This window comes from Dipteris shenzhenensis, chromosome 15 (genome assembly GCF_047967505.1).
Source record: "Dipteris shenzhenensis isolate YYH24624 ecotype China chromosome 15, Dip_SZ_1.0, whole genome shotgun sequence".
NCBI classification, from domain to species: domain Eukaryota; kingdom Viridiplantae; phylum Streptophyta; class Polypodiopsida; order Gleicheniales; family Dipteridaceae; genus Dipteris; species Dipteris shenzhenensis.
The window spans coordinates 11,804,261-11,831,451 of NC_141610.1; the positions used below are offsets into that span (position 1 = coordinate 11,804,261).

The 27,191-nt window shown below is 44.0% G+C and overlaps 1 protein-coding gene across 2 annotated transcripts in view; it reads right to left on the minus strand.

Moving 5' to 3' along the window:
• Window positions 1-27,191, minus strand: part of LOC147893367 (uncharacterized) — a 59,411-nt gene that overhangs the window by 11,878 nt on the left and 20,342 nt on the right. For both annotated transcript variants that reach the window (XM_087386051.1, XM_087386050.1), the window contains exons 2-3: window positions 23,794-24,211; window positions 23,468-23,591 (exon numbers count right to left, since the gene is read on the minus strand). In XM_087386051.1, coding sequence (XP_087242177.1) covers window positions 23,468-23,591; window positions 23,794-24,211 — 542 coding nt within the window. The remainder of the gene's footprint in view (window positions 1-23,467; window positions 23,592-23,793; window positions 24,212-27,191) is intronic.

Genomic DNA, 27,191 nt, shown 5'->3' on the forward strand with positions numbered 1-27,191 from the left:
TCTAAGGTAGAACGGGAGGAAGTGGCAACAACTCAAGTGAGGGACTTACTTCAGAAGAGTTTCATCACTCATAGCACTTCTCCTTTTGCATCCCCTGTGCTCCTGGTGAAAAATAAGCATGGTTCTTACCGTATGTGCATTGACTACAGAGACTTGAATAAGGTCACCATCAAGAACAGGTTTCCAATCCCTAGGATAGATGACCTGTTGGATGAACTCAAGGGTGCTCAGTTTTTCACTAAGATTGATTTGAGGTCCGGCTATCATCAGATTAGAATGAAAGCTGGGGATGAGCACAAGACAGCCTTTCGCACAAAGAGGGAACTGTATGAGTTCAAGGTGATGCCTTTTGGATTGACCAATGCACTAGCTGCCTTCCAGGCACTCATGAACAAGATTTTGCAGCCTCTCCTTTTCAAATATGTGCTGGTATTTTTTGATGACATCCTCATTTACAGCAAGGATAAGCAGGAGCACATCAGACATGTCAAGCAAGTGCTGGAAATTTTGAGGTTGCATCAACTTTATGCTAAAGCCAACAAATGCACTTTTACGGCACAAGAGGTTGAGTATCTTGGTCACATTGTGAGCAAGGATGGCATTCAAGTGGATCCTGCAAAGGTGAAATGCATTGAGGATTGGCCGCAGCCACGCAACCCTACTGTGTTGAGGGGATTTCTAGGTCTTGCTTCCTTCTACAGGTGCTTTATTCGCAAGTTTGCCAAGAGGGTAGCCCCTCTGATAGACCTTTTGAAGAAGGATGCTTTTATGTGGTCTACAGATGCACAGTGCAGCTTTGAAGACTTGAACTTCACCCTCACTCATGCTCCTGTGTTGGTATGCCCTGATTTTTCACGTACTTTCATTGTGGAGACAGATGCCAATGGCAAAGGATTAGGGGCTGTGCTAAGCTAGGAACACAGGGTAATTTCTTTTGAAAGCAGGAAATTGGATGCCAAGGAACTAGATTATCATGTGTATGATCAGGAAATGTTGGCTATCCTCCATGCTTTCGAAAAATGGCACCATTACCTGTACGGTAGCAAAATCAAGGTTAAGACAGATCATAGGACACTCAGGTATTTCCTTACGCAACCCAACTTGTCAATGAAGCAGAAGAGGTGGCTGGCTAAGGTTCAATCTTATGATTTTGACATCGAGTACAGGAAAGGGAAAGAAAACGTGGTTGCAGATGCCTTATCTCGTATGTGGACTTGCAGTTTGTCTGCCATTTCTACCATCTACCAGGAGTGGATTCATGGTATTCAGGAAGAATACATGCAGGATTCTAAGGCAGCTTCCATATTTATGGAGTTACAGAGGCCATTGAGCCCGGGGCATGCTGAATTTAAGCTGCATAATGGGCTTTTGTGGTCCAAGGACAGAATTTATTTGGTGCCAGATTCAAAGTTTTGACTATTGAGAATAATTGATGGCACCGGATCATCCCTATGAGGTCTGCCAAAAGGATTCATCATCAGGAGGGCCCTCCATTTGATGTAGCATTCCACATATGGCTTAGTTCTGTACACAGTCTCTGATTCTGTCCTTCCTCATCCGTATGGGAGGGGTAATTCCTCAAGTGCTTGTTCCAAAGGTCCCAAGTACTTCTTCAAGAGTGAGACATAGAATACATTATGACTTCTAGAAGATAGGGGCTGAAACCTTAACCAAACAAATTGCGGCATGAAGAACCATCTGCAGCACTCTGGAACAAATCGCACTTGAAGGAATTCTGTCAGGTGGAGAACTCAGCGATTGGCCTGGAATACAATTCGCTATGAAGAGAGAGTGTGGGAGGGAGAGAGGAAGAGAGAAAACACAGCACTAGGGCCCAAAAATAAGGGTTGGAACCCCTTGAAGGACTTCATTGCAAAAGAATAACCTTGTACAAAGGGAGCATTAGGCTGAGTACAATTCTCAAATACAACTTGGAGCTCATGGGCTCTTCTTTTTATCATCTAGGCCTAGCTTGTGCTTTATTCTGTGGTGCGGAGAGAGGAGCATGCACGACACATGTGGATACGAATTCAGCTTCCAGATGCTCGACCTATCTTCATTGCGGTATGCTATTTCCCTCCAGACACGTCATCCTATGCACGAAAGGTCACTACAAATGGACACATCCCATATGAGACGATCCATGATGACACCACGGAGTTCTCCAGATAGGGAGACATTCTCCTACTGGGGGATTTCAATACACGGGCAGAAAATAGACAGGTGGGCCTGCTTGACTTCACAGACGACAGAGATCCACACATAGTCCCGGAGCTAGATGCAACTGAGCTCGAGATATTGAGGCACTCTACAGATGCTCCACAAGTGACAGGATATGAAGACATCTGCTTGAGCTGGGAGATATCCACGACTTGATCATCTATAATGGTCTTCATAGATGGCCATCCTCTGGAAGACTCACTTGCTTCCCGCATGGTGGTGGGTCTAGTATAGTGAACTATCTACTAGGCCCACTAGACTTTTGTCTCACGGATAAACGACTTCGCCATACCCCCCCCCCCACACTCGAAGTTGACCACTCATACTTGGCCTTTCATATCTTTGTTACCATGCCACCAACCATAGGGAGAGCGCCCCACACGCATTCAGATCCACTTTGACCGTGCCCTTGACCCAGTGTACGTGAGTCACCTAACCAGGGCTACTTGGAGATGATATAGACCTCACCAGCGCCTCCGACACCCTTGTCTCAGTGGTACAAGATGCTACTACCCGATCCTCTCCCATGACCCGATCCATGCGGATTTGAGATGGGAAGATGCCTCAAAACCCTTGGTTCGATGACGACGAGTGCAGAGAGGCGAGAGCCCACCTCACACAAAAGCGAGCTTTGGGTCACCTCACGTCACCTGAGGCACATAAGATCTTCCGACAATTAACAAGTCATAAGAGGCGGGCCTTTCTCACACATAGGATGGATGAGATTATCAGATCTTTCCGAGGAGGAGACCCGACCACTGGATGGGGGTTTCTATCAGAGGGGAAGCCACCTATTCCCATCACTGACCCAAATGTGTGGCACACATATGCATGTTCCCTCTATGATGCCCAAATGCAGACACAGCTGGATATGTCCTCTATGCCCAAGCCCACCACTTGTCACCTATTCACCACACAGAACGTATGGGCTGCACTTCGTCGATTACAAAATCGTAGAGCGTAGGACCATGAGGACCTACGAATTGAGCACTTTGCACATGGACAGGACGTCCTAGCTCCGGTCCTATCATAGATGTTCAACTAGGCTGTGTGTCACAACTTCCCACCTACTTGGAGCACCACCACTATTGTACCGATACACAAAGCCGGGGACCTTATGGAGACTAGGCTACCGTACCCTCATGATTGGCCATACTCTGGCCAGTATTTATGAATCACTCTTAGAGAGGGAGCTCAGCAGTCATACAGAGGCTCGCGGGCAGTGGGCACTAGGACAGGCAGGATTCCAAAGACAACATTCTACCCTAGATCACATCTTCACTCTGAGGGCTATCAATGAGGAGGCGAGATCTAGACACCAGAGTACGATCGAAGTGAAGTAGGGCTGCCCCCTCTCATTGGCCCTTTCTGGGCTTTACATTGATGAGATCACCTCCTTCATAGACCGCCTAGGAGGCGAAGGATCACCATTGTGATACAGATATTGCTATACATTGATGACATAGTCCTTATCTCATCCTCGGTGGAGGGGCTGCAAAGACATTTGGTGGCCCTAGAGGTATTCTGCACAGAAAGAGACCTGACAGTCAACCTTGGGAAGACCACGGTTATGGTCTTCAACACCTCACATGCAGTGCTTCGTCGACTCAGTGTCACCTATCGAGACTAGCCAGTGAAGATAGTGCAGTCCTACACATATTTGGGACCAGTCTTCACAGGACTCCTTTTCACTAAGTGCGACCGACTAACATGTATGTAGCAACCTTCTGGGGTTGTGATCTACCGATAGCAGAGTAGAGGAGATTTGAGCGGCTACAAGTGACTATGGGATCTTGGATGATTCGGAGCAAGCCCTCAGTCCCGCATGAGATAGTACAAGCAGAGTTCGCCATGACACCACTACACACTGATGCCATCTTCCAGACAGTGACATTCATTCATAGAGTCTGGGGACCCCACTAGAGACTACCGAGGCTGGCCCTGGAGTCATCCAGAGACTAGCCGAGAGCGGGGCGGACACATGGTATGCACGTATATCCACATGGTTTGCTAGAAACGGGATCCAGATGGATAGGCTCCCTCCTTTCAATACAGTATGAATGCACCCCTTGAGTCGATCCCACAAGATGAGATTAACCATATCATACGGTTAGCTCTCCTCCATCTCCACACGTCTCGGACTTAGGGGGAGATCACGAGCTCCCCACCAAGACCCACTTCTACCGTGACCACTTCCTAAGCCTCTTGGAGGAGGGATTCATCATCAGACCCCAGTATCTGGAGGACAGAGGAATGTCACATGCACTAAGGATCGCTATCGGACAAATACAGGTTTCATCCCATCACTTGAGGATTGAGACAGGGAGAGCAGCACGTATAGCCATAGAGCAGCGGATCTGCATGCTATGCACGTTGGGAATGATTGAGACAGAGGAGCACTTTCTCTTAGCCTGCCCAGCCTCCTACGAGATCTGGGGGCGATACCACTGTCTCTATCAGGATGGGAGTGGCTTCAGCCCACCATCACAATTGATCCACTTCCATGACTAGGTCTGCATTGGGCTCTACCTGCTTGAGATGCGTCGACACAGGAAGACCTTGCTACGACAGATCAAAGAGCAACAGGAGGCGACCAGACCATAGGATATAGAGGCTGACCAGACACAGTGGTGAGTCACAAATTACTATGCATTTGAGTCAACTTCAGGACACAGTGGGGTGGAGGAGGAGGAGCTAGCTGATATGCAAGCAGTCTGGATTACCGATCGAGGGCTGCAGAGGCCACCCGCGACACGGAGAGTGCTCAGAGCACACTCTATTGAAGTCTAACCTATCTCAAAAAAGCGAGCAAGAAAAAGCGAGCGAGCAAAAAAACACAATCAAAACAAAACAATAATAGATTGACAAATCCTCTTTTTAAGTAGCAAAATTATCCAAGTTCTTCAAAAGTCTATGAGAGAGTTGGACCTATGTCATTGCCAAGGCATCATTAGTAAAGACATACCCTAACTTCGCTCACTTTTTCTCGTTCGCTTTTTTGTAATCCTCCATAATCAAGTTCTCTCTCTCCACCAACGTAAGTGAGATCTTCCACACAAGTCAAAAGTTTCCTAGGACTCCTTGAATGAATAGTCCACATTACATGCATGTGCAAATGCTTGGTTTTTTAAACTCTATTCACTCTTGGAACAAAACCCATGTTTTTGTGTTTGCAAAACATCCCTCCCTAATGACTCACTCTTACATCCCACCAATCCAACAAAATCTAAAGAGTAAGTACATCCCTTTCTTGAAAATGAATTAAATTCCAACAAATCAATCTTTGCTATATAGAAATCAATAGTAGAAGTCAAAATAGACAACATATTGACATGGTCCCAATTAGGTAAACTTTCCTTAGATCTAATGCAATAAATCGGCTAAATTTTTAATTAATTCACCTTTTGATGCATGATTATCATGACCTTTTTCACCATTTAGTAAAGATCCATATACCTAGATGAATCCAGGAACATTCCCAAACTCATCCTCTAAAAACACAACATAGTGCAGTTTCAATCTCATGATAGTCACTCACAAGGTTGAAAACCATTAACTCCATCATGCATAGCAGGGACTAGCTACTATGACATCCCCACTGACGTCATCAGCGCCCAACAGTGGGTGTAGACCATAGTATAAAAATATGCTCTCACACATACAAATCCACACACCCACACATACTTGAGCATCCATTTATACAAAGTCTTCGTACTGAGTTTCTGTCGGCACTCCGGAGGTGAAGGGCAGACTCAGCCATGATGAAGGCTAGCACTAAAGGAGAAGGCTAATCAAAAGGTAGTCCAAAATCTCTTCATTCAAGCTACAACTGCTTGTGAAGTCTAAACAGTTTCATTTTAGTCTCTCCCCAACGAGCATCTAAATCTAAATCTAAATCTAGCTGATAGGGCAACGCACCACTTAAGATAGAAAGAATTATCACAATACCAGCAGGCCGCAACTTGGACGAAAACTTCACAAGGTGAAATTTGCATGTCCGCTAATACGGCAGAAGCATATACCTAGATGAATCCAGGAACATTCCCAAACTCATCCTCTAAAAACACAACATAGTGCAGTTTCAATCTCATGATAGTCACTCACAAGGTTGAAAACCATTAACTCCATCATGCATAGCAGGGACTAGCTACTATGACATCAAAATGTGAATTTAGTAAAGATCCATACATCAAAATGTGAATTTAATGAATTTTTTAGCAGTTTCTTGCACCGGCTTTAGAGCAAGGCTGCTCGTGATAGGAAGCATGTTAGAACTCTATCCATACATTGGGACAAAAACAATCAAATATTTTCTATGCAAGTTCTTATAATGAAAATATATAGAACGCTTTTACCAAGGTAGACTTTCAATAACATGTTATGATCATGTTCAATGTTGATGCTTTTATTGAATGATGCACTTCAGCTATATACTACTTGTTGGTAGCCGAAGCATTTCCATGCAAGTTCATCTCATGAGAATAAATAACACTATCAATAACGTAGACTTGCAAGCTTATGTTATAATCATCTTCAAAATTGTGGTGATACTATAAAGCTTTATTAATGATGGGTACTCACATATAGTGAGGTTATGTTTTTCTCAAGTGATGTACTTCAACTATATAGTACCTGTTGTTGATAGCCCTCATGGGAATATAGAACACTATTACTAATGTGTACTTGCAGTATTATGTTATAATCATGTTCAATACCGAGGAAGCACTATAATGATGAGTACATATGTACAATGAGATTATGTGTTGGTAGCCCAAACATTTCTGCTTCGCTCGCTAATTTGGTCCTGCTTGCTCGACATCGCTCGCTAGATCGATTGTCTTTCCGTACACAGTCGTGCAAATCCCATTCCATACAGCCCATATTAAGCATAAATTCATTGCCGCGTACAGACTGTCCTGTACAGTCCATACTGCTGTACAGCAATCCGGCTCCCCATGTGCCAGCCCGTACACTGAGCAACCGTACACACGGGCGTAGATGGATGCGCCACAGTCCGTACACAGCCGTACACCTTTCAGTAGCATTTAATGCCCCGTACGACATCCCGTACCAACAGTCATACCTCTCCGTACCAACAACAATTAATGACCCCGTACAGTCGTACGACAGCAACAAAGGGTGTTCCGTACAGGCGTCCAACCACAATCATCCATCCTGTGTAGCCTTTCTACTCCCCGCGAGATCCCATTGTTTCTCTACGTGACCATCCCGACGTTTTTCTTCCCTGGGGCCTTCCAAGGCCTTCCTTTCCAAAATGATCTGCATGGGCATGCCATGTGGCTTGCTGCCCATGCCTTCATTTTTCCCCCAAGGGCTTTAATTTGTCCTTTGCCCCCCCTAGTGGGACCAAACCAATGACAAACTTATGTCCTAAGTTTATTTTTCTCCCTCTTTGGACTTAAACACAAATTCACCCCCAAGGCACCAATCCCTAGGGGGAAAACTAGCACACCCACATCCCAAAGCCTTGCTCCCTAGTTTTTCGGGGTCCTGCCCACATGTAAGTACAAAACTCACGCCCTCGTGGCAGACAATCCGACAGACACAGATCCGAGACATTTTCACCGCTCATAGATGAGTCACCCAGTGCCGGGTTTCGGATTCTGAGTTACAACTCCAGCTCTCAACCTACCCCAGATAGCACATGATCTATTTTATATATGTTTTGTACTTGATTATGCTTGAGCTATTGAGCTCTTTATTTCAGCATAGTACTCAGCAAGGGTCTTAGCGTGCCCTTTGCTCCAGCCCTTTGTGGCTTGTATGAGTTTCTTTCTATTTTGGTATACTTTGCACTTTGTGTCATAGGCCCGCGAGGCCTCCTGCAGACGTGAATATATCCTTCTTTATTTCTTTCTTTCTTTCTTTCTACTCATGCAAAAAATCTATTTATGTTTATCCATTTTTAACACACACATATATTCCACGGATATATCCATGTTCATTTCTATTATTTCTATGCACATGTTTTGTAAACATAACTACGAGTGCTTTTTATATGGTCTCATACCGGCTAGTCACCTACATTAGCAAAATCCAATGATTGGTCATCATCAATTACTGGCATCACTTATCATGGTTTTTAGCAAGTTGTTTTATGCTATGGTGGTAGCACCCCAGACAACAGGATAGCCAACATTTGACGCTTCGTATAGTATTCAATCAATCACCAATTGACAAGATGTTGAAAGCTAGTACAAGAGGGATTGAATAACCCACGGCATCTTTCAAGCTGATATTTTTCCTGCACCACGTCCACGATGTGGTTTGATCTAGCCATCTATTCTCTTCCTATAATTGCATGTAAAGCATTTGGAGTGGGACATTTGGCTCTATAGTTTTGTTTGAAGTTGCTTTCCAACATTAAAGCATTTGATGTTGCGGTTGTTAACAGCAAAATGTCGATGGCAGTGCTTATGTGACCGATTGCTTCGAGTTAGTTGAGAATCTATCACTCACCTCTTATTTCTTGCTCAGTTTTGCCGAATACAAGTTTTTATAGGATTTAGACTCTTGCTCTTCTTGAAGACTATTCACAAAGAACCTCCTTGTCAATGTTATTATTGGGCTATTGTTTTTATGGAGCAATCCTTTAAATTTCAGATAAGTCCTCTAGACTAGTCTTGCATGAACTATGAAAAAGTTATTCTATTCAAGTTAAGTATTAACGAACTAAAAGATATACCAAGGTGATATTCTTAGTAAGGGGTGGTCCTCTTCACAGCCCATGCGGTGTTTCTCTATTTCCTTATTTAGTTTCTCTCTAAACTTGGTTTTTGTTAAGATTTGAAGTTTTCAATTTATTGATTTCATAGCTTTTAAATTTCAAGTTTTAATTAAGAAATCCAGTAGAAATCGTGTTGTTGCATAAGCACGACTCTAACAAATATCATAGCTTACTTTTTAACTTGAATAATTTGATTAGTTCTTGGAAAATAGCCTTAGGTCAAGCCTAGGTTTAATGTGCTCCTAATTGTTAGAGCTACTTCACATTCAATATTTTCCTAAATCTCAACACGGTGGACAGAGGGGTCTCAAGAACCAGCCCTTCCATGAAAGAAAATAGCTCCTACAAAGGGGAAACAGCTCCTTCTATATATGACAAGATGAAGATGTTGAGTCCAACAACAAGTTGGATTACTTTGAAACAGCAAAACCAAGGAACATGTTAAGGATAAGGAATCCTCAAGATTATTTCAGGTTCTAATGCTTGTAAGGCTGAGCTCAATACAACTAATGTGTACAAGATCCAATACAAGGCAAAAACTTTTTTAAAAAGTCTATATCAAACATAGAGAGACGAGAGCAAAACAAGAAGCAGTTGTAGACAAAGACAAGGAAAAACACGAGAGAAAAGAAGTCCTACAGAGAAAGGAAAGAAATTGCGCCCTATCGGATTCACGAGGATTGAGAGGATGCAAGAAGAGGAGAATGAAGAATACAAAGAAGAGGAAGCAAAAGGGGAGAGAGGAAGAGGAAGAAAGAGAAAGGCTGTAAAAGAGAGGATAGAAGACATAAGAGGTAGTATAGATCAGAGTCTCCTCTCTCTTTCTCCTACCCCTTCTCCTTCCTTCTCCCCCTCATTCTCTCTCCCTTCTACTGCCCCGCTCTCTAATCTTCCCTCTACCCCTTTTTCTACATTGGTATCAAAGCTCGTATCTTGGCACCTTGGTTCGGCTTCTCCCCTTCATCCTTGATTATAGCAACAGTGGTGGTTTGGCAACTCTTGCTTGATAGAACCGAAGAAGAACTACACACTCTGCGACAAATATCTGTGGATTGTCGGAACAATTCGGACTGCAACGCTCGACGCTCAACCTGACGTGGAGCTTGCACAATCAGACTACGAATCGAGTAGCTCCAACCTTCCAGAGATGGCACGCAAGACCAAGTAATGCCATCTAAGCCAGACCAGTCTCCGACCGACTGCATACAATTGGTTGTGCTCTACGCCGACGATTCAGCCATGGCAAGAGAAGAGAGATGCAACATCACCCATTCCCATTACCTTGAGCAAACAGATGTGTGACTAATAGTCTGCTCCCTTTCGACTCTCAACGTTGACGAGCCAGTTGCACAAGCAACTGATGTGACACAACTTACAAGCGACTACGCACATAGGCAACCGTCCGTCGATTTCATGCCCCGTCGCCCTAGTGCCATCCATTGCTTTCATGCCTCCCGTGCTGTGCCACCATCGTCATCGCCGTCCGTCACCATCGGGTCCTTGCAGCCAAACCTTAGCCTCTTACATTAATTAATTGTTAGGTTAGTGTAACCTAGGTTAGTTGGGTTAGAATTACGTTAGGCAGTTGAGTAAGGTTATTTAGCTTGGGTTGGGTTTGATTAGATAGGCTTGGTAAGGTTAGTTGGGTTAACTCAACCAAGGTTAGATTAAGCCCTAGTTTGGGTTGATTTATACTAACCAAGGGTGTCCTAGGAGTCCTAATTGTCTTAGCAGTTTTAGGTTAGGAGCCTTAAGTGTCTTAGGTGATTTCACAACCCCCCCCCAAAAAAAAATGTGAGACCTTTTTTATCAACTCTTTTCAAGCCTTTCACAGCCTCGATCAGACTCCTTTGGGCTCTGTTTCAAAGAATCTTCATGAGCTTCCTCTCGAGATTTCCAGTGTGTTGCAAACAGCATCAGGTGCATTTACTTCTGTATATCTCATTGAGCTGCTTCTTTCTTGCACCATGTTCATACTTGTTTGTAGGGCAACCCTATCTGTTGCATTTGGTGCATTCCGATTCCACACTCTCATGATAGTTTACCATGGCACCCAAGCGTGCCTCTTGTGTTGAGAAATCGCTACATGATAGTGAGATGAGGTTGCTTAGCATGAGCATTTGCCTTCCACAACAGGCGCACCCACTGGTGGCATAGATGTTCCTACTACTCAACCTCTTTCTCTGGCATCTGAGGATGCGCAAGCACAGGTCTTGGAAGCATTATCCTCCACATGATGCATTTCTTCAGTGGGGCAACAATTTAGTGAGCAGATCTCTCAACGGATTGGCCAGCAGCTTGGCGCACTGTCTAACAAGAGCAAGCAGCCTATGTCCCAGTTCGGACAGCCGGGGTTTTAAGGCAGATGCCTGATTCTCAACTGGAGTTCAGCCCTTTAGTCAGTCCCAGTAGTATGAGCACCTAGTATGGAGATTATCGAGGCGTTGAGGACGCATTCTCTGCAGCAACACTTGTATCGGACTTGAGGCCATCCTTCAGTTTACAGCTCTCTGCACCTTTGTAGATGGAGCAATCTATTTTGGGCCGCCCCAAGCTCGTGTGCATTCGATGATGCTCTTATGAGTACAGTTAGCCTTTTCACCACACCAGCCACGATACCTAGATTTGTTTTGGGTTCGCTTGGAAATCCACAGCAGTGGGAGAGAGGTCAATCCTCCTCTCAGCCCTTTGGTATGCAGTCCCTGTAGCGAGATGCATTTGGCGGGATTCATGCTCCCATTCCACCATCGATGAGTACTTACAACCATACGCAGCCATGCATCAGAGTTTTGGCTCTACATCTTATCAAAGTGTTGACTATGGACAACAGCCCGGGATTGATGATATGTTGTCCGAGGCATTGCCCTCTTACCGTGCTTTACCTGTGCCCATCCATGAGCAGATGCCATTTCATCATTACGTGAACCTTAAGCGTGATGAGGCCCATGCAATTGGGAGTGGCCAGAGCAAAAACTATGTAGCAAAAGATTTCAAGGATAAGCTCACTATGCATAAGTTCAAGATGACACGCGCACTCCAAATGAGTTGGAGGAGTGGCTCACGAAGCTGGAAGATTATTTCTACCTCTACCCCAAGTTTGCTGGCATCATTTTTGCTGGCATGCATATGCAAGATTGTGCTCACACGTGATGGCGCTATACGAGGGATTCACCTCAGAAGCCAACCACATGGAAGGGATTCAAAGAAATCATGATAACTACGTTTGTATCATCACTCGTATTAGAGCGGAACGGTCCAGGAGTATTTTCAGCGTTTTGGAGGCTCTCTTTGTTTGTGCAGGACATATCTGCAAAGGGCAAATTGCTGAGTTTTATACACAGACTGCACCGTCCTTTGACTGCATATGTGAGGGCACATATCCCTCAGACCATTGAGCGAGCTGCCCAACTCACAGAGGTATTTGAGCCTAAGTATGCCAGCAGATATAAGGATACACTGGGCAGTAGTCATGGGACTTCATATAATTCTGAAAAGGCTGATTGGCATGACAAGAAATCTGCTACAGCACCATTCCCCAAATTTCCTACTGTATCAAACGGCAAGATGCAGTATGCCAAGCCCTACAGATATCTTGATGCCAAGCCACGAGGGAGGCAGATGCCAGTGGTAAAGTATGGGGGCTGTTTTGAGGCAGGAACAGGGGGTAATAGCCTTTGAAAGTAGAAAGTTAAATGCCAAGGAACTCAATTACCATGTTTATGATCACGAGATGTTGGCTATCTTGCATGTTTTCAAGAAATAGCACCACTATTTGTACGGGAGCAAGATTACGGTGAAAAACAGTCATAGGACACTCAGATTCTTCCTCACTCAACCAAATTTGTCATATAAGCAAAAGAGGTGTTGGTTGCAATTTAATCATATAATTTTGACATTGAGTATACAAAAGATATTTATGATGCGGCACTTGATTTTGCAATAGCTTTTGGTAGGTGGCAGCCCTCTCACAGGGATGTTCTTTTGGGATGTATCAATGGCAAAATAAAGGGATGCCCTTTTGTTTCTCATATGCTTTCTGATGGGAAGCATATACTCTCTCATCTGAAGATACTCTTGCAAATGACTCCTTGCATGCTGAAAGCCTTCATTGGTTGAAAATGTTCTCGCCTCCATTAGCATTGCAGGACCACCGCTCTTGTGTTCTTTGGACCCAAGGAATGTGTGGAAGATATGATTGATGCAGCTGGTATGGTTATCTCTTTTCCTATAGCTGTCAGACAATATGCATTGGGGTAGCATTATAGGCCTCTTTGGTCCCTATTGTCATAGATGTTGCATTATCTGCCCATACCCCATCTTAAGATGATGGACAGCCTTAAAGACTGCGTTCTACAATCAAATGATAGTGTTTGCCATCCACTACCATTGGCAAATATCATGGTTGCATCTGTTTATAAGGTCTTGCTGCCTCCCCCATGGATTTCTCTTCAAGCCAGTCTGTCACATGCTCCTCTCGGTGGTGGCACCAAAGATTGCAGTACATTTGGGCTTCCAAACTTCCTCTTCGGCAAAAGTTCTTCTTGTGGCGTTCTCCCATTCGGACAGCTTCTAGCTCGTCGTCATATTGCTCCGGCCACTTGTCGACAATGTCAGTCTTCACGGGCCTTTTCATGGGACTGTTTTTTGTAATATAGTGACAGAGGGATTTCACCACACACACAATGTCACGGGGGCGTGAAATTCTAGGTACTTTAATGTACTACAAGACCGTGACAACTTTGGTTTTAAAAGTCCAAGCGTGGGCTTAATAATGTGTAATTAAACGCGGCATGGTGCCTAGCACATAAGCGTAATTAATCCCTAGGCCCAAAGGCATTCCAAGGAATTAAAAGAGTGGTTGTTGGGAAATGATGACGTGGCATTTTTAATGGGCCCCCTAGAGGGCCATGTACCTTCAGTGGCCCCCCTAGAGTTCCAGGTGGCTCTAGTGCCTTCTACATGCTCCTTTGCCATTCCTGGACCTTCCTGGGCCTTCTAAACTTCACATGTGTGGTTTTCTCTCTCATCTTCTCCCTTTGTTGAGATTTTGGACTGGTTTTTCAGCCTCCTTCAGCTGAATTCCGTTTTTCTTCATAACTCCTCACCCGTTTGGATTCCTCGACTTCCGTTTGGCCCGATGGCTTCCCCTCTGCCTCCCCTTCGTAGTGATATGCTTTTCCCTCCGTGCGTTTGGTAGAACGGGCAGAGCTGAGCACTTCTTTTGCTGGACGAATTTGCAAAAGTGGCTTTTTCTGGACCTTTTTGCTTCTACCGCCTCCTGGGCCTCTCCTCTTGCAAAGCTACAGCTTTCTGTTGAATTTCGAGTGGTCCGACGTGCTGGTTGACTGGTTTTTCTCAGTTTTGGAGGACTTTCCGGCGATGAAACTTCTCCAAAACCTTCTCAATGCATTCCTCTCTGAAGCACGCTTCTTTTGAGCCCAAGAACTCCCACTTCTTCGCGACAGAAGTGTTTCTTTTCGCATTTTTCAGTGGAATTCTTGCTGGTCGGCTCTTGTAAATGCTCTTTCTTCATGCCTTTGCACTCCTCTTTGGCTGAGAATGCAATTGGGCATTGGCTACTATGTCCTCTTGGCGATTGAGGACTTGGTTCGAGTCTTCAGGGCTTGGTGAGTTGTGATTTTGCTACTGCAATTTCTTTTTGTCATAAGCTATTGGTTGGCCTCGTGTGCCGCCTCTTTCTTGGCTCACAGGTGCCCAGGCAGTGCTACATGAGTCATTCTTCGGTTGGGTACTTTGCTGATTTTATTTCGGAGCTTTGAAAAGCTTTGTGAATGCCATCTGGAAACCACTCAAGGAGAGTGCAGCTGGGGTGCAGTGTGATTGCATCTGGACAGCCAATGGAATTGCACTCGAAAAAGAGAATGCCTTTGGGTTGAGCCTACGGGTTAAGTGCACTTATGTGATGGTGTTATATGCTTGAAAGCCTTGCGAAGGCTTAGTGAATTGGGGCTGCGTGCTCAGTTGCAGGGAAGGTCTCCCAGATGCAACTTGTAATCATTTCACTGTGAAATATAAAGAAATACCGAAAGGGGCGCCACGGTGTTTGGGGCCAATCGGGTGCACTTGTCCATGTCTGTTGAGCAGGGGCATTCTAGCCTCCATCCCTTTTTCAGTGGTTTTGTTTGTGAACAAATGGGTAAATGCCAAATGGTGATCATGCAATGGTTAATGGTTGTGATATATGCTTTGTGAGCTGTAAATAAGTGCTGAAGTGATTAAAGGTTTAGTTCCACTGCCCTCTGAGTGATTAGAGGCCGGTTTCATTGGTTCCATTGCCGGGATACCACACACTCTTTCTCAAGAGGTGGGCCTCGGTAGTTTGGTGGAAGGATATCTTTGCTGCACTTTTTGACAGCTGAATATTACAACCATAAACATGGTGAGTACCCATGAGCAAGAGAGCTCCACAACTCCTCAAAGGAGAAGGCAGGAAAGCCTTAATGATCCAGCTAGTGTACAGCTGCAGGAAGCACAACAAATGCCTTTTGAGCAGGCCACACATGAATCTACAACTGAGCTCAACGGTGATACTAGTTCTAGCAGTGAGTCAGATGATGCTACTATGTTGAATGCACAGCTTGCAAGTGCAGTGACTGCTTTGACTCAGCTGACTCAAAATTTGGCTCAGATTGTGCAAACAAATGCCAAGAAGAAGAAGAAATCAAGAAAGCACAAGCACGGAAAGAGTGAGTACACACATGCATCAGCTTCTCATGGCGGACCGCACACTCATGCATCAGTTTCCCATGAGGGACAACCATCAAAAATGACTCAGAAAGTGACTTCCAAGAGAGAGGAATCGCCCAAAAGAGCACTTGAGAAAGAGGTACAAAAAGTACATCCAGTGCAACAGTATGAGCAGCCAGCACAAGGCCTTGGTTTGGGTATTTCTACTCCTCAAAATAATAATGTGCAGTCCATAAATGTGGCTCAACCACCTCAGCCATATTTGAGGCAGCAACCTGAATATTTTGGTACAGATTCTATTTTTGATGCTATGTTGATTTCACCGCCAATTGGGCATAGAAAACAAGCCATGTATGACAATGTGGGAATGCAGCCAGGCATGCAAGCCACAGCATATGCTCCCATGCCTAATGTTCAGCCAAGCATGGCTCTCCCTAGTGAAGGGAATGCTGCAAATATACAGCCATCTTTGGGACAGCCAATATCAAATGTATATAAAGAATTTAAGGATGGTGGTTCTCATGTCAAGTTTGATACATATAATGGAGTACAGGACAGGTACAAAGCCCTCACATTCCTTCAACAGTTTGATGCTGCATTTCTTGGGGGTTTGTTTACAGAAGCATCCAAGATGAGGAAGGTTGCCACATTTTTGAAAGGCAATGCACTTAAGTGGTACACTAACCTTATGCTTCATGGAGATGCACCTGCTACTTGGCTGGAATTTAAGCAAGTGTTCTCTTCTACTTGGCTTACTCCAACTTTTGAAGTTGAAGTACTTTCACACTGGCATGACTTGTCATACAAACTTTGCAAGAATCTAGATGATTACACCCAGAGGTTTTGGGATGTTTTGCTGCCATTGAGCTCTTACAGGCATGTTTCTTTGAAAGAGCAAATAGAGAGGTACTGTTGTGGATTGCCTAGTGAGCTACGTGATTATTGCATCAAAACCAAGGTGGGTTCTATGACTCAATTAATTGAGAATGCAAGGACAGCATATGCATGGATGCAGGAGAAGAATTTGGGCTTTATGGACAGCAAGAAAGAAGACAACAAACGGGCTGCCAAACACCAGGATAAGGACATCAAATCTGAAAATAAAAATTATGGCAAACGACCGTTTCAAAAGGGAGGAAAAGCCCAATTCAAAGCTGGTCAAAGGCGTGGACAGCCTAATAAACAGCCCCGTACCAAGTTATCTGATGAAGAGAAAAAGTCACTCATGGAGCAAAACAAATGTTTTATATGCAAAGAAGAGGGACACCGCTCTTATGATTGCCCATTCAAGAAAAGAGACAGGTCAGATGATGATAAGAATGGTGATAAACAGGCTGATCGGAAGGGCAAAAAGCCTAAACCTTCTGCAGGACTTCTTCCAGATGTGATTGGGAGTTTGCCACATGCACATGATGAAGAGGAAATGAAAAAGACTGAGATGTGCAGAGCATGGGGAAAAATCAGAAATCAGAATTGTTTGTTTTTCTTTGATTCTGGGGCAAAGGCAAATTTCATAACTCCTGATATGGCAGGAAGGCTTGGCATCGAGCCTGAGGAAATGGGGCCATCCGACATGTGTGATATGGCCAACCCTGAACTCAACACACCTGTCACTCCTATCATTGGCAAGTTGAGGATGCATATCCAGGGATATCAGGATGCAGAGGACTTCTACATTATGCCTTTGCCAGAGTGTGATGCTTTGCTTGGGATGCCTTGGATGTACAGGGTGGGGGCTGATGTGCAGATGAGAAACAAGAAGATTTCTTTAACTCATAGAGGCAAAAATCATGTACTTGATGTAAAGTTGAAAGGGGAGTCCATCCCTGTAGTTTCAGCTTCTTGTATTTCCAATGTAATAAAGCGTCATATTTCAGCGTACTTGATTTTTGTCAAAGAGGACAGCCAACCACTTCAAGAAGGCTCTACTCTTTCTGCTTTAGATAGAGAAAGGGCTGCTTTTATTTCAGATTTTCAAGATTGTTTCTCAGATGCACTTCCTCAAGAATTACCTCCCAAGAGGCCCGAGGATCATCAAATTGATATAATTCCAGGAAGCTCACCGCCTAATATACCTCCCTATCGTGTCAGTAAGGCACAACAGGAAGAGATAATGTCACAAGTGAAGGAACTCTTGGAAAAGGAATTAATACAGCCAAGTAATTCTCCTTACTGTTCCCCTGTGTTGCTTGTACAAAAGAAGGATGGCAGTTGGAGAATGTGTATTGATTATAGGGCTTTGAATAAAGTCACAATTAAGAACCGTTTTCCAATTCCACGCATTGATGATATATTGGATCGGTTGGAAGGTTCTTCAATGTTCAGTCGTATTGACCTTAAAAGTGGATACCATCAGATAAGGATACGGCCTGAAGATGTCTACAAGACTGCCTTCCGCACTTCATTTGGCTTATATGAGTTCCTTGTGATGCCTTTTGGTTTGACTAATGCACCTGCCACTTTCAATAGAATGATGGACAGAATTTTTAGAGCACACAGAAAGTTTGTGGGCACTTTCTTTGATGACATCATTGTGTTCTCTAAAAATGAGCAGGAGCACAGGAAACACCTCACTATTGTGTTTCAAGAGTTGAAAAGACACAAGCTATTAATAAACACCAAGAAAAGTGAATTCTTTATGCATGAGATTCATTTTCTCGGTCATATAGTGTCAAAGGATGGAGTCAAGATGGATCCTGCAAAAGTTGAGGCCATAAGGAGTTGGCCAATTTTGAAAAATCTGCATGAAGTCAGAAGCTTTCTTGGGTTGTGTTCATACTATCGGAGGTTTATAAAGTACTTTGCAGAAATTGCTTCTCCCTTGCATGCTTTACAAAAGAAAGCTGTACCGTTTCGGTGGGGACCAAAGGAAAATGCAGCTTTTGAAGAGCTGAAGCAAAAATTGTGTTCTGAACCCGTTATTATCTTGCCAGATCTTGCAAAACCCTTTGCTGTAACTTGTGATGCATGTGGAAACAGCATAGGAGGCACTTTGATGCAGGATGGCAGAGTGGTTGCATATGAGAGTAGAGTTCTCAAAGATGCTGAATTGTACTTGCAGACATACGAGAAGGAAATGTTAGCAGTGATACATGCTTTGACCACATGGAAACATTACCTTCTTGGAGCTGATTTTTATGTGCAAACAGATCATCAGTCACTTAGATATTTTCTCACGCAGAGAAAATTATCTGAAAAGCACATGAGATGGGCTAACTTCCTCTCAATGTTTCATTTTCAAATTGTACATGTGCCGGGTAACAAAAATGTCGTGGCTGATGCACTTTCCAGGAAACCACAGCCTGAAGCAGTCTCCAAGAAACCCAGTGTTTCAGCAGTGAGCATTGCTTACAACAATGTGTTAGATGTGATGAAAGATCAGTATGTTAATGATGCTGATTTTTCAACTATTTATGATCAGCTTTCTGATGGTCAAAGGCATGATCACTATATGTTGAAAGAGGGTTTCATTTTGATGCATGGACGACTTTGTGTCACTGATCAGATGCGACAGAAAGTCATAATGGAAAGTCATGCTCCTCCATATGCAGGACATAGGGGAATTACAGCAACAATTACAGCAGTGGAGCAATACTTTTATTGGCCATCTTTGAGGAAAGATGTGGAAGAATATGTGAGAACATGCATGGTTTGTCAGAAAGTAAAGTTTGACAGGCAGAAGGCACCTGGGTTGTTACACCCTTTGCCAATTCCTGATAGACCATGGCAAAGCATAGCTATGGATTTTGTGTTTGATCTTCCACGTACTCCTACTGGACATGATGGATTGTGGACAATAATTTGCAGGTTTAGCAAACAAGCCCACTTTGTGCCAGTAAGAAAGAAAATTACAGCAGATCAAATGGCCAGATTGTTTTTGCAGCATGTCTTCAAGTATCATGGGATGCCTGAATCCATAATCAGTGATAGAGATCCGAGGATGACCAGCCTCTTTTGGAGAGGACTGTTTGAAAATATGGGCACTACGCTGAATTTTTCGTCATCTTTTCACCCTCAGTCTGATGGACAATCGGAGCAGGAAAACTCTACCATCTTGGATATGTTTAAATGCTATGTCTCAGACCACAAAAGCAAATGGGAGCATTATTTGCCTTTGCTGGAATATGCTTACAATAATACGGTGCACACATCCACAGGTAAAGCACCTTTTGAAATAGTGGAAGGTGCCAGGAAGATACCTCCCATTTTGCATACAAAAGAGAAAATCTTCGAAGCTGATCGTTTTGTGGAAAGCCTTGAAGAGGCTTACAAGAAGATCAAATATGCCTTGCAAAGAAGTCAAGACAAGCAGAAAAGAGCAGCAGATAAGCACCGCAGGGAATTGGTATTCACAGAAGGTGATTGGGTTTTGCTGCGTTTTCAGAAGGCAAGGCTGAAAAATAAGAAAGGCAAGGAAAGGTTGTACACAAAGCTGAACATGCGTTACTATGGTCCTTTCCAGGTTTCTGAAAAGATAAACGAGGTAGCTTACAGGCTGAAGTTGCCTCCGCATTGGAAGATACATAATGCCTTTCATGTGAGCTTATTAAAGCAATATCATGGAGATATTCCCGAGGATGTACCTGATGAGGTGCAGCCTGAAGTGGAAGAACAGGATGAACTTCTGGTCCCAGAGCAGATTCTGGCACACAGAGATAGAAAGCTCAAGGGTAAAGTTATCCGTCGCTACTTGGTAAAATTTCAAAATTACCCATCACTTGATGCGAAATGGATGGAGGAAGGTGAACTGGCAGATTCACCTGGGATATTGCAGCTTTACCTTGATGCTTTCCAATTAGAGCCGACTGCGGTCCGGGCTCCTACAGGTAGTTCAGCAGAGCGAGCGTCTGGAGCATTACCTGATGTTCGAGAGGGGGGTAGCACCTCCACTCCCTCAGTACAGACGGGCTCACCGTGATTTCATGAGGTCGCTTGATGACACTGTATGTTTCATCTGAGATACTGAGCTGACAGTATTTCTGCTGTGAGACTTCATGATATTGATGCATCTTCACTATTGATCGCCGAGGATCACATAGATTTTGAGCAGTATATATGGATGGATGCATGCCTCTCCTAGCCATATTTTCACTGTCTCTGTATACTATAACTGCGGCTTTCTTGTATACTCTTTTATGCTATATTTCATGCTCGCTCCTGTGTTTTGGGGCAGCAAACTGTGGTTTGCTGTTTCAAGAGAGGGGTATGTCACGGGGGCGTGAAATTCTAGGTACTTTAATGTACTACAAGACCGTGACAACTTTGGTTTTAAAAGTCCAAGCGTGGGCTTAATAATGTGTAATTAAACGCGGCATGGTGCCTAGCACATAAGCGTAATTAATCCCTAGGCCCAAAGGCATTCCAAGGAATTAAAAGAGTGGTTGTTGGGAAATGATGACGTGGCATTTTTAATGGGCCCCCTAGAGGGCCATGTACCTTCAGTGGCCCCCCTAGAGTTCCAGGTGGCTCTAGTGCCTTCTACATGCTCCTTTGCCATTCCTGGACCTTCCTGGGCCTTCTAAACTTCACATGTGTGGTTTTCTCTCTCATCTTCTCCCTTTGTTGAGATTTTGGACTGGTTTTTCAGCCTCCTTCAGCTGAATTCCGTTTTTCTTCATAACTCCTCACCCGTTTGGATTCCTCGACTTCCGTTTGGCCCGATGGCTTCCCCTCTGCCTCCCCTTCGTAGTGATATGCTTTTCCCTCCGTGCGTTTGATAGAACGGGCAGAGCTGAGCACTTCTTTTGCTGGACGAATTTGCAAAAGTGGCTTTTTCTGGACCTTTTTGCTTCTACCGCCTCCTGGGCCTCTCCTCTTGCAAAGCTACAGCTTTCTGTTGAATTTCGAGTGGTCCGACGTGCTGGTTGACTGGTTTTTCTCAGTTTTGGAGGACTTTCCGGCGATGAAATTCTCCAAAACCTTCTCAATGCATTCCTCTCTGAAGCACGCTTCTTTTGAGCCCAAGAACTCCCACTTCTTCGCGACAGAAGTGTTTCTTTTCGCATTTTTCAGTGGAATTCTTGCTGGTCGGCTCTTGTAAATGCTCTTTCTTCATGCCTTTGCACTCCTCTTTGGCTGAGAATGCAATTGGGCATTGGCTACTATGTCCTCTTGGCGATTGAGGACTTGGTTCGAGTCTTCAGGGCTTGGTGAGTTGTGATTTTGCTACTGCAATTTCTTTTTGTCATAAGCTATTGGTTGGCCTCGTGTGCCGCCTCTTTCTTGGCTCACAGGTGCCCAGGCAGTGCTACATGAGTCATTCTTCGGTTGGGTACTTTGCTGATTTTATTTCGGAGCTTTGAAAAGCTTTGTGAATGCCATCTGGAAACCACTCAAGGAGAGTGCAGCTGGGGTGCAGTGTGATTGCATCTGGACAGCCAATGGAATTGCACTCGAAAAAGAGAATGCCTTTGGGTTGAGCCTACGGGTTAAGTGCACTTATGTGATGGTGTTATATGCTTGAAAGCCTTGCGAAGGCTTAGTGAATTGGGGCTGCGTGCTCAGTTGCAGGGAAGGTCTCCCAGATGCAACTTGTAATCATTTCACTGTGAAATATAAAGAAATACCGAAAGGGGCGCCACGGTGTTTGGGGCCAATCGGGTGCACTTGTCCATGTCTGTTGAGCAGGGGCATTCTAGCCTCCATCCCTTTTTCAGTGGTTTTGTTTGTGAACAAATGGGTAAATGCCAAATGGTGATCATGCAATGGTTAATGGTTGTGATATATGCTTTGTGAGCTGTAAATAAGTGCTGAAGTGATTAAAGGTTTAGTTCCACTGCCCTCTGAGTGATTAGAGGCCGGTTTCACACAAAAAGTGTAAGTGTGTGTGTGTGAGAGTGCGCGCGTGCACGTGCGCGTGTGCGTGCGTGCGTGTGTGTGTGTGTGTGTGTGTGTGTGTTTCTTTTTGGCTAGCAGCTGTGTGTTCTTTTTGCTAGCAGAATCAGTGCAAAGTTCTCACAGAACTCCATATCTGTCATCATTGACTGGTTGCATATCATCATTGACCGGTTCTAGACATCAAATCAAGTGATACAACCGGTTTATATTGAGAAGAACAACAAAATCTGCAGATAACTCTATTAAAGTAAGGTATGGCAAGGCCCATACATACAATCCGTCATTTCTCTGCATTTGCCCTGGCTCTATTTTTTTTTTTAATGGCTTGTGAAAACTGAAACATTAGCACACAGTCAGAAGAACAATAGACCGCTAACAGATTCAAGCAAAGAAAACCAGGCACTACTGTGCTGAACACTTGATAAGAAGAGGCAGACCTCACCCAAAGTCCATTTATGTTCATCGATGCATAATCACGCCCAAAACCCAAAGAAAAGTAGAAAAGGGGGATCTCAGACAAGCTGAGCTACAAGTGAAGGTTAAGCATCTACTAATTATATTCAAAGATTTTTCCTTATTAAAATCCATTTCTTATTCTCAATTATAGCCAAAAGTAAAACACACTGATGAGACCCTCAATGGGCTACAATAAAAATGTGTTCAATGTTGCATGAACTATTTAAGTTTTTCTCCAAAGTTTGAACAGGAATATGAAGTTACAGGACGAAATCATAAAAGACCCAATGGTTCTATGTGACTAAGAAGAGGTTGCATAAAGTCGCAGCATGTTTCATCTTTCAAAAAAGAATACTCTACAGTCTACAGTTGAGATATACAGGAGAGCGTGATTGAACATGGGTCTTAGCAATTTCTTCAATGAAATTGACAATAAAGGCACCTCACATCGGATACAGAGTCACTTCCTAAACAGTGTCCAGAGAACCAGAATTTTACCTTTGTAGCCTCACTTTGATGTACAAGCCTTCTGCAAAATAAGTTGGCGCTCTTTAAAGCAGAGTGGGGAAAGTCTCTATTTGATGTTTCAGGTCTCGATGTGGCAGCTTTGAACCAAACACTCCTGCCCTCATATATACCATGGATTAGTGACCAAGAAGATACCCCACACAGGTGAGCTTAGAGGTCCCTTGTCTTTACCACCTTATGCCTAAATGTTCAAGGCCTAATTTTATGCTCTCTCATTTTGCCAGAATATTTCAGCACTAGAAACATTTCAGGGAAAAACACACACAAAAGATTCAAGGCATAGAGAAACATTGTACCAAGGATCCAAGACAAGGTGTTCTGATGGAATAAGCAACATGAACTTTCGAAATTGACCATACTTCACAGATCCATCTGTGTCTACTCCTAGAAATGACATCATAGCCATCGCATTGGCTTCTGTCGCAGGCAGGCCAGCATTCCCTAGCAAATCCTTCACGTGTGTTCTTTGGACTGTACCAGATTTACTTACACCAATAGAGTTGAAAAGACGAATCATTATGGGTTCTTTCTGCTGTATCAACGAGGAAAACTCTGACCATCCAAATGATTTTGCTAACCACAGTGTATTCGTGCTGCGCAAAAACCTCCGTGCATAAAAGGATGGTAGTCTCATCTTGTGCATTGCCACTTTCAGATCATCCAATGTTATTTGCCCATCCTTGTCCCTGTCAAGCTCCTGAAACACTTGTCTACCTGGGGCAGATTTGATCACATTAAATAATTGACACATTGACTCGATGTTAGAAACAATACGTCATCAATCAACAGCTGTTATAACCCTCTCAAAAACTGGCAGGAGTATGTCAAAATAAAATATCATGTGGGAAAAAAAGTGGTCTTTGGTCAATATGCAAATCTCCACATCTTAAATCAAAAGCTCTTCCATTTGGCTTCACATCACATATATACAAAGTCAAACTCAACTCAAATGGAGGAATTGACAAGTACAAAGCCAAATTCATCGCCCAAAAGAATGAGAGGGGCAAGAATAGAGAAGGGGGGGGAAAGAGAAGGGAAAAGGGCTGGAGAACAATAGGAGGAGCGAGTGAGAACGAGAAGTAAGAGGGGGAGGAGGGGCGGGTGAGTGAGAGGGATAAGATAGAGTGCTTTTTTGTAACAGGGAGATAGCCTACTCACTCTCTCTCCTGATCATTCTCTTTGCACAAGTGGAACTATGGAGTGAGTATGAGAATCACAGGGAGAGAATATAGTGGGCCTACAAAGAGGGAAATAATAACTATACAAGCCCAAAGGGCTGAATACAACTGTAAAGAACAAGTACTGTATGGAGGGAGAACCCTCAATACAAAAGAGAACTAGAGACTGATATCCCAGACTAAACCAGGCCGAGAACTAACTAAACTGCTGGGCTGCTGTAGACTCTCCTGCCCTGATCCTAATCTTTGGAGCTGCTGCTGCTGAGGGCTTGCCTTATATAGGCTTTTAGGGCAGGTTGACCGAGGTCGGCTGGTCAATGCCGACCGTTGAGCAGTTCGGTCAAAAGTCAATGTTAACCAAAAAGTTAGCGGTATTTGATGGCACTACAGCTCGTAGGCAGCATGCCGTGGGCCGTGGATGTCCGTGAAAAGGCCTCCTTGTACGCTACGAGGAGGTCTGGATAATCCGTGAGAAATCCTCTGTCACCCATGGTGCCTCGTGGGAGCCCCTGTGCTTGAACTTCACTACATACAAGCGTTGTCAATTGCCTATCCCTCTCTTGAACTGATGAAGCAAGATCTACTCACGCTCAACTACCTCAGCCACATGTTGGGATATCTCAAGGTGTATGCCTCAGGCACACCTTATGTTTCTATGTGTGAGTGCTAGAGGCACAGTTAGGTGCCCACAAGCACAGTTAGGTGGTGGAAAAGCCACATAGGATGATTGAGTGAATCTAGGAGCAGATTGAGGAGATGATTGTGGAGCTTTGAGGTCATCAGTGATGTCAGTGACCTTGTATGAGGTGCCTACTTAAGGACCTCTTTCTTCTTCATTCTATATACAAGTATTCTGATTTTGTGTCCACTCTTTGCTTTCCTTTCAGTTTTCCAACATGGTATCAGAGCCATTTGATCCCCCTTGAGCCCATTTTTGCCACATCATCATCATCATCTTCTTCTTCTTCTTCACCATCTCTCCCTCTTCTTCCAAAAATTTGCTTGAGCTTGTTCTCCTCTGATTCTCACCCATTTTCCACGCCCTTTCTGCTGGAGATCCCTCTTGTTGGGGCGAGTTTACGGCTGCAAGCAATTGAAGTATAATACGCGTTGCTGGTCGCCATTGCACGAAAATCGTCAATCCTTCTTCCTGCAAGTTCTCTGCGCCTGCTCTGTCTTTGTCTAATTTCTTCCAGGGCAAGCTTCTCCATACCTAGAGCTACCTTGTGCTGAAATCTGAGCAACAATGGCTGCATATTGAAGGAGAAAACAGAGAAAAACCAGTCGACTTTGTTCAAGAAGGTGAAGGCGACCTGACGCATATTTTCGCCTTTTCTTCCCAGAGGATTTACTGTGGTATACCAGCTTTCTTTTGCCTCAGAAAGCCCCCTTTCTTTTGCTTTGAAGAGTGTGATATGAGCCCTCCAAGTATTCCTTCAGCATTATCGAGCATTTGGGAAAAGTCATTCCCATGAAGTGCAATGTTCCAATCGGCCAGAAAAACCTGCAACTGACGAGAAAACCTACAATTGACAAGAAAACCTGAAGGAAATTGGCTGTATGGAGCTTGGCCCCAAAATGCCCAGGTGGAGAGACCTTTTTTTCCATCTCCCGCGGGGTGTAGAAATGCCAAATCTTGGCAGCATGACAACCGGGGCAGCGAGTGGGAGCATGCCAAACCTTAGCAAAAAATAGCAATTATGACCAGTTGGTGCCGAGCGGGAACGGGCTCTTAGAATGTCGAATGATAGTTGGCGGTAGAATTTTGACTCACCGTCTACTTGCAGATGAATACTATTGGAGAAACTAAATTTGGTACCAAAGTTGTCGAACAGGGCTCTCCAAAAGTGATTGGTGAATTTGGAATCCCTGTCAAAATATAATGATATGGGGCATGCTACACATGGGACACCACCATCTAAGAAAGTTTCCTATCTGAAAATTTCCTATTCGTATGCCATAGCATAGAACTGAACCAGCTAGGCAATTTTCATTCATGTTATCTGAAAATTCATGACATTGAGAATTTCCAAGTGGTCAAACCTTCATTTCTAACATTATTGTGATAGCAGCCTTTGCACAAGCAAGCTCCTACCTGCATTTCGCATACCTCGCAACCTTAGCAAACGTAATCAACTATGCCAAAGTAACCTAACGAGAAAACTAATAAGCACAACTTGCAAAAATCGCAGCCCTATAGACTAAGATGACCCGTGTCAGAACACAAGACCCAAGTATCTTGGAGGAAAAGGATGTAGATCGATACATGTACACATATGAAGGGGAGGAGGCACATCTCCAAATACATGAAAAATCAACTCCATAATCTTGAACCCCTGTGGAGTCAACTGGAAACAATTGCAAAACCCGCTTCTAGAGCTAATCAATCAGCTTCAATTAAATGGGATAAATTGAAGGAAGTGAGCTTCAAGCCGAGGAAATGGCCTTGAACCTTCCAATGGGCAAGGGGAAGATTTAAAAATAGAAGTAAGGAATGAGGAAAGAAGAAAAAAAGG